This window comes from Callorhinus ursinus, unplaced genomic scaffold (assembly GCF_003265705.2).
Source record: "Callorhinus ursinus isolate GAN/ISIS: 27379988/994484 unplaced genomic scaffold, GSC_fseal_2.0 scaffold125, whole genome shotgun sequence".
NCBI classification, from domain to species: Eukaryota; Metazoa; Chordata; class Mammalia; order Carnivora; family Otariidae; genus Callorhinus; species Callorhinus ursinus.
Window position 1 is genome coordinate 400,664 of NW_027397187.1, and position 13,525 is coordinate 414,188.

General features: G+C 65.4%; 2 protein-coding genes across 11 annotated transcripts in view; both read left to right on the forward strand.

Annotated features, from left to right (window-relative positions):
- PNPLA7 (patatin like domain 7, lysophospholipase) overlaps nt 1-2,841 on the forward strand; it is a 60,867-nt gene extending 58,026 nt beyond the window's left edge. For 3 of the 4 annotated variants that reach the window (XM_025864846.2, XM_073890039.1, XM_025864844.2), the window contains exons 31-36: nt 439-587; nt 998-1,150; nt 1,268-1,378; nt 1,844-1,928; nt 2,121-2,224; nt 2,394-2,841. In XM_025864846.2, coding sequence (XP_025720631.2) covers nt 439-587; nt 998-1,150; nt 1,268-1,378; nt 1,844-1,928; nt 2,121-2,224; nt 2,394-2,468 — 677 coding nt within the window. In that variant the 3' untranslated portion in view covers nt 2,469-2,841. Of the gene's footprint in view, nt 1-438; nt 588-997; nt 1,151-1,267; nt 1,379-1,843; nt 1,929-2,120; nt 2,225-2,393 lie in introns of those variants that run through there. The other variant, XR_012377246.1, reaches the window with a different exon arrangement.
- A 678-nt stretch (nt 2,842-3,519) lies between these two features.
- NSMF (NMDA receptor synaptonuclear signaling and neuronal migration factor) lies at nt 3,520-12,787 on the forward strand. Of its 7 annotated transcripts, none has more exons than XM_073890040.1 (15): nt 3,520-3,767; nt 4,209-4,270; nt 4,909-5,415; nt 6,558-6,633; nt 7,792-7,884; nt 8,786-8,838; nt 9,355-9,444; nt 9,933-10,057; nt 10,272-10,355; nt 10,445-10,478; nt 10,591-10,661; nt 10,824-10,903; nt 11,145-11,247; nt 11,351-11,547; nt 11,634-12,787. In XM_073890040.1, exons 1-14 carry the CDS (start codon nt 3,697-3,699, stop codon nt 11,519-11,521), a joined length of 1,620 nt encoding a protein of 539 aa, XP_073746141.1. In that variant the 5' UTR covers nt 3,520-3,696; the 3' UTR covers nt 11,522-11,547; nt 11,634-12,787. The 7 variants fall into 7 exon arrangements, with proteins under 7 accessions (XP_073746141.1, XP_025720660.1, XP_025720662.1 ...); XM_025864872.2 differs by having other exon boundaries at nt 3,522-3,767; nt 7,816-7,884; nt 11,472-11,547; XM_025864871.2 differs by having other exon boundaries at nt 3,523-3,767; nt 11,472-11,547.
- The last annotated feature ends 738 nt before the right edge of the window (nt 12,788-13,525 follow it).

Genomic DNA, 13,525 nt, shown 5'->3' on the forward strand with positions numbered 1-13,525 from the left:
GCCAGTGGCACTCGTTGTCCTCAGAGTGTGCTCACGGAGCCCAGAGAACACACACAGGCACATGCAGGCGCATGCCCTTGTGCACACACACTTGGGCATCGTGTGCTCCCAGCATATGGCCCTGTTTGTCAGCTCAGCAGCACTCAGAACAAGGGCCAAGCAGAGGAGCTGAGAGCAATTATGTCCCATCTGTGCCCACAGTTGGAACTAACAGCCAGAAAGTGCCAGGGTTGTGGGCGAGGCCCCTCCCTCGGGCACACCTGTCACCTGTTGGACAGTTCTCTGCATTAGGCTGCCCCTCTACAGGCCCAGGAGTGACACTGGACAGGAGACCCTCTGGCCCTTGCAGGCTCTATCCCTGCCCCGCCCCCAGCCCTGCTCCCACCTGGGGCTCTGCATGCCTGTCCTGGGTGGTGACCTAGGCTGTTTTCTCCCCAGCGGATGTGGCCAGGTCTATGGGAGCAAAGGTGGTGATTGCCATTGACGTGGGCAGCCAGGACGAGACGGACCTCACCAACTATGGCGACGCCCTGTCTGGGTGGTGGCTGCTCTGGAAGCGCTGGAACCCCTTGGCCTCAAAAGTCAAGGTGGGGGCATAGCTCTGCACAGTGCCAGGTGGCCAGGTGCTCCCCTGTGGCTTCTGTCCCCAAGATGGGCAACGTGGTGCAGCCCAAATGCCTCTGTGGGCAGAGGAGGGTTGTAGCGCATTCCAGGCTCCAAGGCCAACGGGGCTGCAGTCACTTGCTCACTGTCCTTGCCAGGATCCTGCCTGGACCAGCTCTAGGGAAAGGGGATAGGCCCACCACCCACCAGGATCCATCTCCAGGATCCCTGGCTGGGCACCTACCCTCCTCCCAGGACTAGCAGAGATGTGTCTCCCCTTGGGAGAGGGGAGGGAAAGGGCCAGGGTGTGAGGCGCAGGCAGCTGTGCCCATACGGGGTCCCTGGAGCCGTGGGGGGCCCGCAGAGCCTCGCTCAGATGCTTCGACGGCAGCAGGTGTTGAACATGGCGGAGATCCAGACACGCCTGGCCTATGTGTGCTGCGTCCGGCAGCTGGAGATGGTGAAGAACAGTGAGTACTGTGAGTACCTGCGCCCCCCCATCGATAGCTACAGCACTCTGGACTTCGGCAAGTTCAACGAGATTTGCGTGAGTGCAGCTGGGGTGCAGAGGGCCTGCAGGGTGCGGTGCCTGCCTGCCCTCACTTCTGAGCTCGGAAGTGGGGCCTCCTGACACCTGGTCCCGGGGTTCGTGCTGTGTGTGCAGGAAGTGGGGTACCAGCATGGGCGGACAGTGTTTGACATCTGGGGTCGGAGTGGTGTGCTGGAAAAGATGCTACAGGACCGACAGGGAACAAGCAAGATGAAGGCATGTGATGTGAGTGCCCGAGCTAGCGCCCCTCCTCCCTTCCTTCCTCCTGTGACCGGTCCTCTGCCTGCCACAGCGGGCCTGAGAGGTGCAGGGCTCCCTGCAGCCTGCAGTACTTTGGCACCACCCCCCCCAAGCTGCTCAGGCCTCTGGCACTCCCCCAGGGGCCAGAAGACAAGGGCAGGGGTGCGGCCCTGTGGTAGCTGTCTCTTGGCCTCTGCCCCGACACCCCCTCTTTTTGCCCCACCTTGGCTCTCTGCTGCTCGTGGTAGGAGAGGGTGGGGGCCTGCGCTGGCCTCTGTTCATCTTCCACGCCCCTGCCCCAACTCCAGGGGCCTGGGCACCTCAGCAGGCTAGGACCACAGAGGGTTGCAGAGAGGCGCGGGGGGCCTGGCCAGGCAGCCAAGGGCTGTGGTCTGGGGACCAGAGGAGCTGTGGCCTTGGCCACATGTCTTTTCCATCTCGGCCCTCCAGGTCCTCACCTGCCCCAACGCCTACTTCACTGACCTTGCCGAGATTGTGTCACGCATTGAGCCCGCCAAGGTAGCCACAGTGGACGGTGAGTTGGATGCTCAGGACACACACCCGCATAGCTGAGGGTGGTGTTGGCAGCGTCTCCTTCTAACCCTTGGCATGCCCAACAAGCCACCCTGGCCACCAGGCTCCCTCTAGCAGCCCTGCGGCCTGATGACCACCATGCCATGGCCCCTGCCCTCAGGAGGGGACCAACACAGCCCTCCGCTCTGTCCAGATGAGTCTGACTACCAGACTGAGTATGAGGAGGAACTGCCAGACGGTCCCAAGGATGCATATGCTGACTTCCAGAGTGCCCCGGCCCACGTGGGCTCAGACTCGGTGAGCTGCCTGGACCTGCCTGTGCCCCTGGGCTGAGTCAGCTCTGAGGGCTCCAAGCAGGCCAGCTGGCTCCCTCCCTGCTGCCCTGCAGCACAGAGCCAGAGAAACCTGGCCCAGGGTCAGCCCTCCAGGCTCACCCCCACCATGATGTTGTGCTGTTTGCTTCCAGGACGACGAGTCCTCACTTCGGCATCGGAGCCCCAGTCTGGCTTCCCAGGACTGTCCCCCGGACTCCTGCCCCTAGCGCTCTGACCAGGATGGGTAGAGGTCTCCCCTCAGACGTACCCTAGAGCAGCATCTGCTATGGGCCTCCCTCAGAGACCCTGGCTCCTACAGCCCCTGGGGCTCTTCCCAGCCTGCCACGAAGACGGGCCGGGGCCTAGGCCCCGTGAGCCACTGAGTCCAGCTTCTCTTGTGCTGGAACCCAAGCTGCACTGGGTGCCTCTGGCCCATCTGCACTGGCAGCTTCTGGTGGGGCTCTCGGTCCTGGCACCCCCTGTGCACACAGCAATCCCAGGGGCTGTGTCCGCCCCTGCGGGGCTCCGGGAGGTCTCGGAGAGAGATCGGAGCCCCTGGTACACCTGCTTGATGTGTCAATAAAGGTAGATCTGACTGTGTGTGGACATGTCCCTTGCCAAGGTCCCTGTGGCCGAGAGCAGCATGATGGGCCTGACCAGAGCCAGGGAACAGCCGCGGCCCCCATCACCGGTCCGCCGTGGGGTAGGGGGGTGGGGGCGCATCCCTGAGTCCGGACTGGGTGTGGCATCACCTGCTGTCCTCCGAAGTCACCATGTGGGGGCCGCAGGCACCCCGCTGCAACAACTGACCAGGCAGGCCGGACACCCAGGGTCCGCGTGGAGCTGGGGCGCCCCCCGAACCAAGAAGGAGCCCACTGCTGGTCTCCCAGGCATCTTCCCCCGCAGGACACGGGCTGCTCTCCTAGGTCGTCTGCCGCCCACGCTGTCTCGGATCATCAAGCAGCGCCAGGGAGCCCTTTTGTATAAGAGGAGGGGCAACTCCGGCCCTGCGTCTTTGGGGCCCGCAGCCCCTGCAGGTCTCCCAAGGGGCAGGGAGACCCCTGACCCGAGGGCCTAGGACCTTGGAGTCAAGTGACCGCCAGCCTGTTTCTCGGCGTCCCCCTCCCCAGCGCCTGCACGGTGGGCGGAGCCACCGCCCCAGTCCCCTCCGGGCGACCCCGCCAGGCCCCGGCGTCATGGGCGGCCACCTCCAGGCGTGACGTAGCGGGAGGCGGGGCCCCGGCCCCGCCCCGTCCATGATGTCGCGGTGGGCGGAGCCACCGCCCCCGGCCCCGGCAGTGCTCTCCCGGTGCGGCGGGACTCGCGGACTGCTCGGCGCGGCCATGCGGGGCCCGGGCCCGAGCCGGAGCCCCGGAGCGGTGCGGCTACCCCGGCGGAGGCGGCGGGCGCGGGGCGCGCTCTGAGGCCGGGGGATGCGCCGCCGCCGCCGCGACCATGGGCGCCGCCGCCTCCCGGAGGAGGGCGCTGAGGAGCGAGGCCATGTCCTCGGTGGCGGCCAAAGTGCGGTGAGTGCGGCGGGTCGGCCGGGGCCCAACGCCCGCCCCCGGCCCCCGCGGCGTGTCCCCCGTGGCGGGGCTTCTCGCCGCGCCTCCCTCCCCCACTCGCACCCCCGCCTCGGCGCGGCTCCCCTCCCGGAGACAGCTGTGGGTGAGCTGCCCGACCTCACGACCTCCCCCCCCCACACACACACACACTGACGGGGGCTGGACCGAAAGCCGACCCGGGCCCCGGCCACGTTGCACTGAGCCCCAAGGGTCCCTGGACCTGCGGCCTGTCAGCCCTGGGTTTTCTGGGGGTGGGACGGCACGGTCTGCCGGGAGTGACCCCGACCCTCCCCTTGCTGGTGCTCGAGGCCTGGGTGGGGGTGGGGACCCCAGGCTCCCTTTTGGGGAGAGTCCAGAGTGCCCTGGGTGCACTGAAAGAGCACCCTGCTGTCCACCCTTCAGAGCAGCCCGAGCATTTGGCGAGTACCTGTCCCAGAGTCACCCTGAGAATCGGAACGGTGCAGGTAGGGGCATCCGAAGAGGTGCCAGGACCGGGTTAGTCCGCAGCCCCACCCCACCCCCACGACGTAGGGCTGCTGTCCCCTGCCCCAGGCCTGGCCCAGCTGGTGGGCTGTGAGCTGCTGGGCTGGCTTCCTCACGCCCCCTGCCCTCCCCTGGCCCAGAGCCCCAGGAGGAGCTCAGAGTCACTCATCACCATGGCACCCACCCAGCCTGGGCCGTTGGCATGGCAACAGGCCTCCTGGCACCCCCAGGGTTGGCACCGCTGTCTCTGGGGGCCAGCTGGTGGGGGGGAAGGGAGAAGTTGGCACTGGGCACACGGGTGCAGTGGCAGGCTGGGAGGTGGCCTGTTTATTCCCGTCCATCCCCCACCATCAACCGCAGGTAGTATAGCCTGTCACCCCCACGCGCACACCCAGAGCTTGGGGCCCAGGTAGGAGGAGGGTGGGAGCCTCTAAGAGGAGTGCGCAGCTCGCAAACACCTTTTCTGAAGATAGCAGGGGCTTAGCGTTTGGGCACTGGGGCTGGAGGGCAGCTCCGGTCTCCCCCATCCGGGGCAGGCACTCACTGGGTGTTCTCTGCCCTCACCGCACCAGGAGGGCAGGGCCAGAGGGCTGCAGTTCACCTGGTGCCTCTCCCCCAGACCACCTGCTGGCTGATGCCTACTCTGGCCACGACGGGTCCCCCGAGATGCAGCCAGCCCCCCAGAACAAGCGTCGCCTCTCCCTCGTCTCCAATGGCCGCTACGAGGGCAGCCTCTCAGAGGAGGCTGTCGGCGGGAAGCCAGCCTGTGAGGGCCCCCAGCCCCGTGTGTACACCATCTCCGGGGAGCCAGCCCTGCTGCCCAGCCCAGAGGCCGAGGCCATTGAGCTGGCTGTGGTGAAGGGGCGGCGGCAGCGGGAACGGCACCCCCACCACCACAGTCAGCCCCTGCGTGCCAGCCCAGGGGGCAGCCGTGAGGACGTCAGCAGGCCCTGCCAGAGCTGGGCAGGCAGCCGCCAGGGCTCCAAGGAATGTCCGGGATGCGCCCAGCTGGCCCCTGGTCCCAGCCCCTCCCCTCGGGCCTTTGGGCTGGACCAGCCACCTCTGCCTGAGGCCACGAGCCGCCGCAAGAAGCTGGAGAGGATGTACAGTGTTGACCGTGTGTCTGGTGAGGGCAGGCTCGGGGGCAGGGAGCTGATGCTGGGGTTTGCTGGCAACCACCACTCCGAGGCTTGGACAGGTGGAGGGTGTGTAGGTGCCCCGCAGCACCGAGTCAGTCAAGGAGTACTTCCTGGAGGAGGAGGATTAGGAGAGTCTTGATTGAGCACACAGAAAACGTGGCTTGATTAGAAAATGAGGCTGCCTTTGGGGAGTCCTGGGGAATAGTCCCTGCCCTGGGTCCCAACAAATGAAGTTCCCAGTAACCTCAGGAAGCTGTCTGGGGCCTGGCCAGGTATTGGGTGCCTCCCCAGGATTGCTGAGCTGTGTGGGTGGCTGGTGAGCCCTGGAGACTTACTGTGTCTAGAAGACACTTGAGCAGCCCCATGCCTCCTGGCTCTGAGGTCACATCCTGAAAAGCAGAGTGCTAACTAGCTGAGCCCCCACATCATCCCAGGATACCTCCTGGGCTTCCCAGTCCGCCACCTGCCTAGGCACCAGGGCACAGGCTGGGGGTGTGGGCAGTTCACCTCCATGACCTTGTGCTTCTCTGATGGACACCGCCTAGGGGTTGGGGCAGGGGTCAGGGTGAGAAAGTAGAGCAAACTTTCATCCACCTCATCTAGGAGCTGTAGAGTCCTGTAGGGTCAGACCCTGTAGGGTCCTGAGAAGGGGCAGCCCTCAGCAAGACAGTCTCCACACTGGAGGAGGGCCTCTACCTCACCCTCCTGGAATGGTCCAAGGGAATGGAGTGTGCAGGCTGCAGAGAAGGCCCCAGAGCCCCCAGGAAAGGCTGCAGCCATTGTCCCTGCCCTGTTCCTCCTCTGCAAAGAGAAACAGTGAATCTTTTCTCTGGGCCCCCTGGACACAGACTGTGCTTTCAAAGGAGTGCTCTTCCGTTGTAGGCAGCCCCAGGGAGAGCTGGGCAAAGACCGACTGTCACGAAGCTGCTGAGTTGTCTCAGCGTGAACAGCTGAGCAGGCACATGCTCCCTTAGAGCCCCATGCCAGGGTCCGCCCACCTGGGAGAGGGTTAGGGGACCCTGGAGCTTTTCCTCCACTGGCTTTGGCAGAAGCATCACCTTCCCTGGCAGGTGGAAGTAAAGGCTTTAGGAACCCCCAAGCCACCCTTGCCACTTCTTTTGTCTTGCAGATGACACCCCCATCCGTACCTGGTTCCCCAAGGAAAACCTCTTCAGTTTCCAGACAGCAACCACAACTATGCAAGCGTGAGTCGTGTACCTGATATGTGCCCACGGCGTGGGGCCTGGGCCAGGGGCTCTTCTTGGTGCTCAGGAAGTACTGCTGGACCCTCTCCTGCCTGCTGGGCCCACCTGCCTGACTGTTTCCGAGCAGCCCCACGTGCCCATGTCCCACCATGGCTGCCAGATGTGACATCAGTCTCAGGGAAGGCAGGGCTGGCTGCTCTCCTCCCCCAGCCTCCCACTGCCCCTCGCAAGCCCCATCCCTTTACCACCCCTCCCTTCTGCACTCTGCCCTGCCCTCTGCTCTCCCGGCCCTCCCCTTTGATGGTCCTCTGGGGACCCAGCCCAGGGCTGCAGCTGACACAGTCACTGGTGGGGGTGGTTCTCCCAGGCCACTGCCTCATCTCGGCTCCCAGACAGTAGTGGACTTGTACCCTGTAGGCACCTTGAGGGATCACACCTCAGGAGTCCCCTGCGGGGCCAGCTCTTTTCTGTCTGGGACATGTACCTGGGTTTTCGGACACGGAGTTCCTTTCAGAGAGGCACCCTTCGCTGCAGTGTCCCCCACACTGAGGAAGCTCCCCCCCCCCGATGCTGCTCTGGAGAGCCCAGCACTGCCCCCAGGCTGGCTGGGGGCTGCCACCTTTGCCACCAGGCCCAGACCCAGCAGAAATGACCACATCACAGCACCTGGTAGCATGAGCCCGTGACCTCTGCGGCCATGGCCCTCTCATGGGCTTCCCACAACATAGCTAGTGCCCGGAGTATGAGTGAGGGGCCCCCGGAGTCAATCACAAGGGCCGTAACAGGGAACTCAGGGGGCTGCCGGGGTCGTAGCTCACTATGTCTTCTTTCTCACGCTGCCCCGTCCCGCCGTACCTCCAGCATCTCGTAAGTACCCTGTGGGACCTGGAGCTTAAGAGCACGGTGGTTGTCCCTGGGGGACCCTCCTACCCCCAGATAGGCTTGGGCAGGCCAGGGACCTGGGCCTTGACTGTGAGGGAGTGCTGCATCCCCGCAAGCACCAAGGCTACGGCAGGGCCTGCCAGGAGCAGGGCGGAGGACAGGGTGAGACAGGCCAGGACCCTTCTGCCTGGCCCGGCGCCCTGGATGCCCCTCCAGGCCCTGTGCTCACGCCTCTGTCCCCACGTCTCGGTCCCTCCTACCTGCGGCCAAGGGCAGTGCTGACTCGTGGTGGTTTCCCAGGGTGTTCAGGGGCTACGCGGAGAGGAAGCGCCGGAAACGGGAGAATGATTCCGCGTCTGTAATCCAGAGGTAGGGCCTGCCAGCCACTCGCCACCAGGGTCCGTCTCTTGTCTGTGCTGGTCTGGCCTGGACCCACTGGGCCCTGGTAGACCTGATGGGGGAAGGGCGGTGGCGACCACTGGCCTGGCCCTGCTCTGGGGACGCAGCAGGCAGGAGAGACCATGGAACCTGGGCCCCCTAGGCCTGTGTTTTGGGGGCATGTTGACAGTGGGACTCCAGCCAGCTAGCCCACCCATGTCTCTCCCTGCCCCTTGAACCCCAGAGCTGTGGGGTCAGCAACAAGGCTTATCCTCCCCAAGCCCCACCTCAGAGATGTGGCCAGAAACCTTGTCCATCTTGGACGCTGAACCTGGGTAGGGCACACATTTGGGGGTGAAGAAGACCTGTCTCTGAGGTGGCCCAGGGACACGGGAGCAGGGGAAGGAGTCTGAGGCCGGTGCAGACAGTCGTGCTGCCCTGGTCCCCGAGCACAGGAAGCGGGAGCCCTCGACCACTTGGAGAGGGAGGCTGGTGGGGTTCAGAGTGTGCCTCGGCGCGGAGGGAATGGAAGGGTGGGCCGTGGAGGCGGGGGCCTGAAGGCGGGGGAAGTCACCAGGGGGGTGGTCCTGCGATGGGGGCAGCGGCAAGAGAAGGCTTGACCACTGTGCCTTTGTCCTGGCAGCAAAGGGGAGCCCTGGAAAGGTGTCAGCATGACACAGGGACTGGGTGGGATTGGCGCCTGAGTGGGCGGGGGGCGCGCGGGGGAGCGCAGGGGCGCGAGCCATTTCTTCCCTAAAGAGGCGAAGGCAGAGCCTCAGGCAACGTCAGGTGCGGCTGCGGGGCAGTAGCGCCAAGAGCAGGGAGCATGGGGGACCGGTCCGCCGCCCACCCACTCTGGCGATCCTCACCAGGCCCCGTGTTTCCTCCCCAGGAACTTCCGCAAACACCTGCGCATGGTCGGCAGCCGGAGGGTGAAGGCCCAGAGTAAGACCCAGGGCAGGAGGGTGGGCAGGTGGGCGGCGCTGCTCTCGGCCGGCTGGGGCTTCGCGGGCTGCTAGCTGCGCCGGAAAGACCCGCGTTCCCAAGCCCCCTCCCCAGCTCCACCCGGGAACCCTGGACTCTGGCCCCGCCCCTAGCCCTGCAACGGAACCCCCCGCCTCAGGCTCCGCCCCGGGCTCCAGGCCCCACCCACAGCCCCGCCCACAACTGCCTGCCGCCCCGGCCCCTCCGCACGCGCCCGGCCTCTGGCCCCGACGCTCGCTCCGCCACCCGCCCTGGCGCCTTCGGGCGCCCCAGCTAGCCCCGCGCCACCGGGCCGGATCCCCAGCCCCTGCCCCCGCACGCCAAACCCGGCCCCGGCGCCCCGGACTGACGTGCTCCGACGGCCCAGCCACGAGCGCGGCCCGGAGCCAGCCCTGCCGCGGGTCCAGCCCGGCCGTGGGGCCCCGCGGCTCGGAGTCCGCTCAGGCTCCGCCCCTCCCGCCCCCGCTCTCACTGCAGCGTTCGCCGAGCGGCGCGAGCGGAGCTTCAGCCGGTCCTGGAGCGACCCCACCCCCATGAAAGCCGACACTTCCCACGACTCCCGAGACAGTAGGTGCCCGGCGCAGGCCGGCCCACCTGCCCCGAGAGGCTCCCCTAGGCCCCCAGCTCCCGCGCTCCGCAGGGCGGGCCTCCTGCCCGGGCAGCTAGGCTTCTGCGCTTCGGCTCTCTGAGCCTCAGTTTACCCATCTGTGAGGTGGGGGCACCTCGTGGGCAGGGTGTTGTGTGCTGCTGCAGCTCCGGGAGGCCTGAGGGGCCGGGGGCTGCCCTGCCCCGCTGCTGGCTCCAGGGGCGCGGCTGGCCTGGCACTCCTGGCATTGTGCGGGGGTCCACGGTGCAGCCTCGTGGGGGTGGGGGAAAGCGGCCGGTCTCACCAGTGTGGTGGTGGCTGGGTTTCTCCCTGGGTTTCTCCCTGGCCTGGAGGACCTTCCGGGAGTCTTTCCTGCGGGTTCTGTCTACCACTCGTGTCTGCGGGTTACAGCTGGGACTGGAGGTGCCGCCGGAGGCCCACGGCCCTGGTGACCCATCCTGCCCCTCAGGTAGTGACCTGCAGAGCTCACACTGCACCCTGGGTGAGGCCTTCGAGGATCTGGACTGGGAGACCGAGAAGGGGCTGGAGGCAGTGGCCTGCGACACCGCGGGCTTTGTGCCCCCCAAGGTCATGGTGAGGTTGGGTGTCTTTATGCTATTCCTGTTCTAGCCGGTCCTGGGCTGGCGGGGGCGGGACCTTTTTCCTCCAGGAGCCCAACTGGCTCTACCTGGAAATGATGCAGCCATCACAGGCTGCCCAGCAGTGGGGGGCAACCTCATGGGGCCTCCCACTGCCCATGGGCTCCAAGGGCAGCTGGGCCCTGAGCAGCATCCTGTGCTGTCGGCAGCTCATCTCCTCCAAGGTGCCCAAAGCTGAGTACATCCCGACTATCATCCGCAGGGACGACCCGTCCATCATCCCCATTCTCTATGTGAGTGTCTCTCCCCCAGCCCCCGGTGCTGGGTGGGGCTGCCTGCCTGAGAGGGGCTCTGACCAGAGTGTGGCCTGTGTCTGTTTCAGGATCACGAGCACGCGACTTTTGAGGACATTCTGGGTATGTGCCCGCCAGCCCCACTGTCTTCTGATCCTGGGTGTGGGGGTTTCCCTACAGGCCATGGCGGGGGTGGGGGGGCACCGGGAGACAGCTCACACTCCTTCCTCCCTAGAGGAAATAGAGAAAAAGCTGAACATCTATCACAAGGGGGCCAAGATCTGGAAGATGCTGATTTTTTGCCAGGTAGGGCTCGGCCCCTTCCTGCTGGGGGCGTGGAGTTGGGGGTATCAGTTGCGAGTGCAGCCTCCTGCGCATGCGTGAACGACCACGTGTCTGTGTGGTGGGGGGGCAGTGAATGGACGCCCTCTGTGTCCGCCCCACGTGGCCAACTATAGTCTGCGACAGGGCGGCCCAGGACACCTGTACCTGCTCAAGAACAAGGTGGCCACCTTCGCCAAAGTGGAGAAAGAGGAGGACATGATCCAGTGAGTAAGCCGGGCTGCCTGTGGAGCGCCGGGTAGGGGAGTTCGAGGCAGCGCCCGTCTGCACACCCCGTCCCTGCAGCCCCTGTGGAGGGCCGGTAGGGGAGTTCGAGGCAGCGCCCATCTGCAGCCCCTCCCCGTGATGCCCCTGTCTCTGGAGCCGCGTCCTGGACCCTGGCCCGCCCCTCCTCCCACGTGGGGGCCTGGGCCAGAGGCTGCCGGTGACCCAGCCCTCCCCCACCAGCTTCTGGAAGCGCTTGAGCCGCTTGATGAGCAAAGTGAACCCAGAGCCGAACGTCATCCACATCATGGGCTGCTACATTCTGGGGAACCCCAACGGGGAGAAGGTACAGGGACCCCCAGACCCTGCCCCAGGTTTCTGGAAACCCCAGACCCGCTAAAAGAGTTGAAAAGCTCTCGTTTTTCTTCTATTGTCCTTTCTTCCTTTAGCTGCTCAGAAGCTCCCTGTGCTTGAACCCAGTCAGTGATGGGGGGTTCCTGCTCCCCTCCGAGCCCCCCACCCCCTCCCCTTCCCCTGCCCTGAACTCACGGCCCCGCCCTGCCCTTTCAGCTGTTCCAGAACCTCAGGACCCTCATGACCCCTTACAGGGTCACCTTTGAGTCCCCGCTGGAGCTGTCGGCCCAAGGTGAGCTCGCCAGGCTGGTTCCCAGCTCAAGGGGTGGGGTCCGGGGGTGAGGCCTGAGCCCTGGCCTTTCTTCTTGCCCCCCCCAGGGAAGCAGATGATAGAGACCTATTTTGACTTCCGGCTGTACCGCCTGTGGAAAAGCCGTCAGCACTCGAAGCTGCTGGACTTTGAGGATGTTCTCTGAGGGCCGTGCCACCCAGCTGCTTCCGTGGACCAGCGGCTAGGGCTGGGCCCAGGACCGCGTGGGCCCCAGTCTTCACAGCCGCTTCAGGGCACCCTCAGGTGTTGCTCAGGTTCCCTCCTGGGGGTCTGGCCCTCACTGCACCCCAGGCCACTGAGGTCATAGCCCCTGTGGCCCGGGACGAGCCTCACCCCCACGTGGCCAGGGGGTGCTCGGCGGCCTGGCGCTGATGGGGCCTAGGCCCTGCCCAGAGGCTGCAGCCCTGGGGAGGCTCCTTTCTGCGGGTTCCTAGAAATAAGTGCCATTTTCATAGCCCCGAAACAGTTCAAAGGGAAGCAGCATTATTAGTTGAATAGTTAAGTGCTATGTTACCAGTTACGGTGTAGACAACCCAGCCCAGTGTGTGTTCAGGATCTTCTCTGCCCCCAGCCCCCCAGCCCTGCCCTATTTGATCACCAGCACCAGGGCGGCCTGTCTGTGGGGCAGTGTTGCCCGGCTGTCCGGCCTGGCTCTGGCCCTGGCCGAGGCCCTGATGGTCTGCGCTTGTACCTTCTTGCCACTCCTGCTTCCTCTGACCTCAGCCTCACCGGCCCAGCAGGGGTGTCTGGGCAGCCGTGGAGGGGACATGCCTCCCCTTCTCTCAGAGGAGGCTCTGGGTTGAGCAGGGCCCTGCCCGCTCCCCGTCCTCCAGCAGCCGCTCAGCCCCCTGATGCTGCAGTGCAGTTCAGCTTTTGCCAGCCTTGGTCTGGAGTCCTCTCCCAGTGCAAAGGGTACAGCAGGGGCAGGCCGGGGCTGGGCCCCGGTGGGTGGGAACCCCGCCACACACAGCAGTGGGTGCCTGGACCTCACGGCGGCGCTGAGCAGTGGTGGACTCTAGGGCCCAGTGGGGCTGGTTCTTGTACATAGCTGGGGCTCGGGGGCAGGCCCCCTTCTGCAGAGCCTGGGTGTGAGGACACCCCAGCTCTGCCCTCAGCTAAGGGAGGAGCAGGGGCATGTGCTGGGCTCTGAATGATGTACGATATCCCTTAGAGTGACCATTAAACCTGACCCTCCGCTGCGGCCACCGCCTGGCTCTCCTCTCAGCACCGTCCACTACCTCCCTGGGCCCAGAAACTTCGGGGCCTGCTGGTCCAAGGTTGCTGCGCATGGTTGCCTGGACAGAGAGGGCTGGGTGGGGCCTCTAGACCTCCCCTGCCAAGGGCAGGCTCCATGAGAGGACCTGGCAGCGGTGGGGATGGAGAAAAGCAGGTTCTTGAGATAGCTGCAGGGGGCAGAGGGGTGTGCTGCTGGAAAAGGGTCAAGAAGGGTCGGGCAGTGAGAGCAGAGGCCCCCCAGGCACCAAGCAGAGGGCCACCCACCCCTCAGGCCGCTCTCCACATCTGGTCAGCAGTATGGCTGCCGCAGGGTGCCAGGAAGTGACCGTGGGACCAGCTGGCCACCCTTTTCCAGATGGGCCCAGTAGCAAAGCTGCTGCTGCCGTAGCTAGGCCTGGCTACCTGGGTGGCTCTTGGGTCTCTAGTGGTCCAGGGATGGGGCAACAGGTGCCAGATGTGCACACATAAGGCCACCAAGGGCTGGGCAGGATGGGAGGCCACCAGTGGACAGCGTGGGTAGAGTCTAGGAAGCTTGAGGCCTTGGGTGCTGGGATCCTGGAGGCAGGCGGCCCTTCCTGGGGTGGGCATGCCAGCTCCAGGGGCACACAGCCCCGCGGCCTCCAGATGCTTCCAGGGCATCCCACACAGGGCTGGGGCAGGCGGCTGAGCGGTCGGTATCTACGGGAATAGGTAAGCTTGTAGG

What these genes read in the sequence shown, in the direction of transcription:
- NSMF (XM_025864871.2), top strand. Translation starts at nt 3,697, where the DNA reads ATGGGCGCCGCCGCCTCCCGGAGGAGGGCGCTGAGGAGCGAGGCCATG. An exon ending in CAGTGTTGACCGTGTGTCTG is followed by an intron (nt 5,416 to 6,557) that starts GTGAGGGCAGGC and finishes TTTGTCTTGCAG; the next exon opens with ATGACACCCCCATCCGTACC. An exon ending in CCATCATCCCCATTCTCTAT is followed by an intron (nt 10,356 to 10,444) that starts GTGAGTGTCTCT and finishes TGTCTGTTTCAG; the next exon opens with GATCACGAGCACGCGACTTT.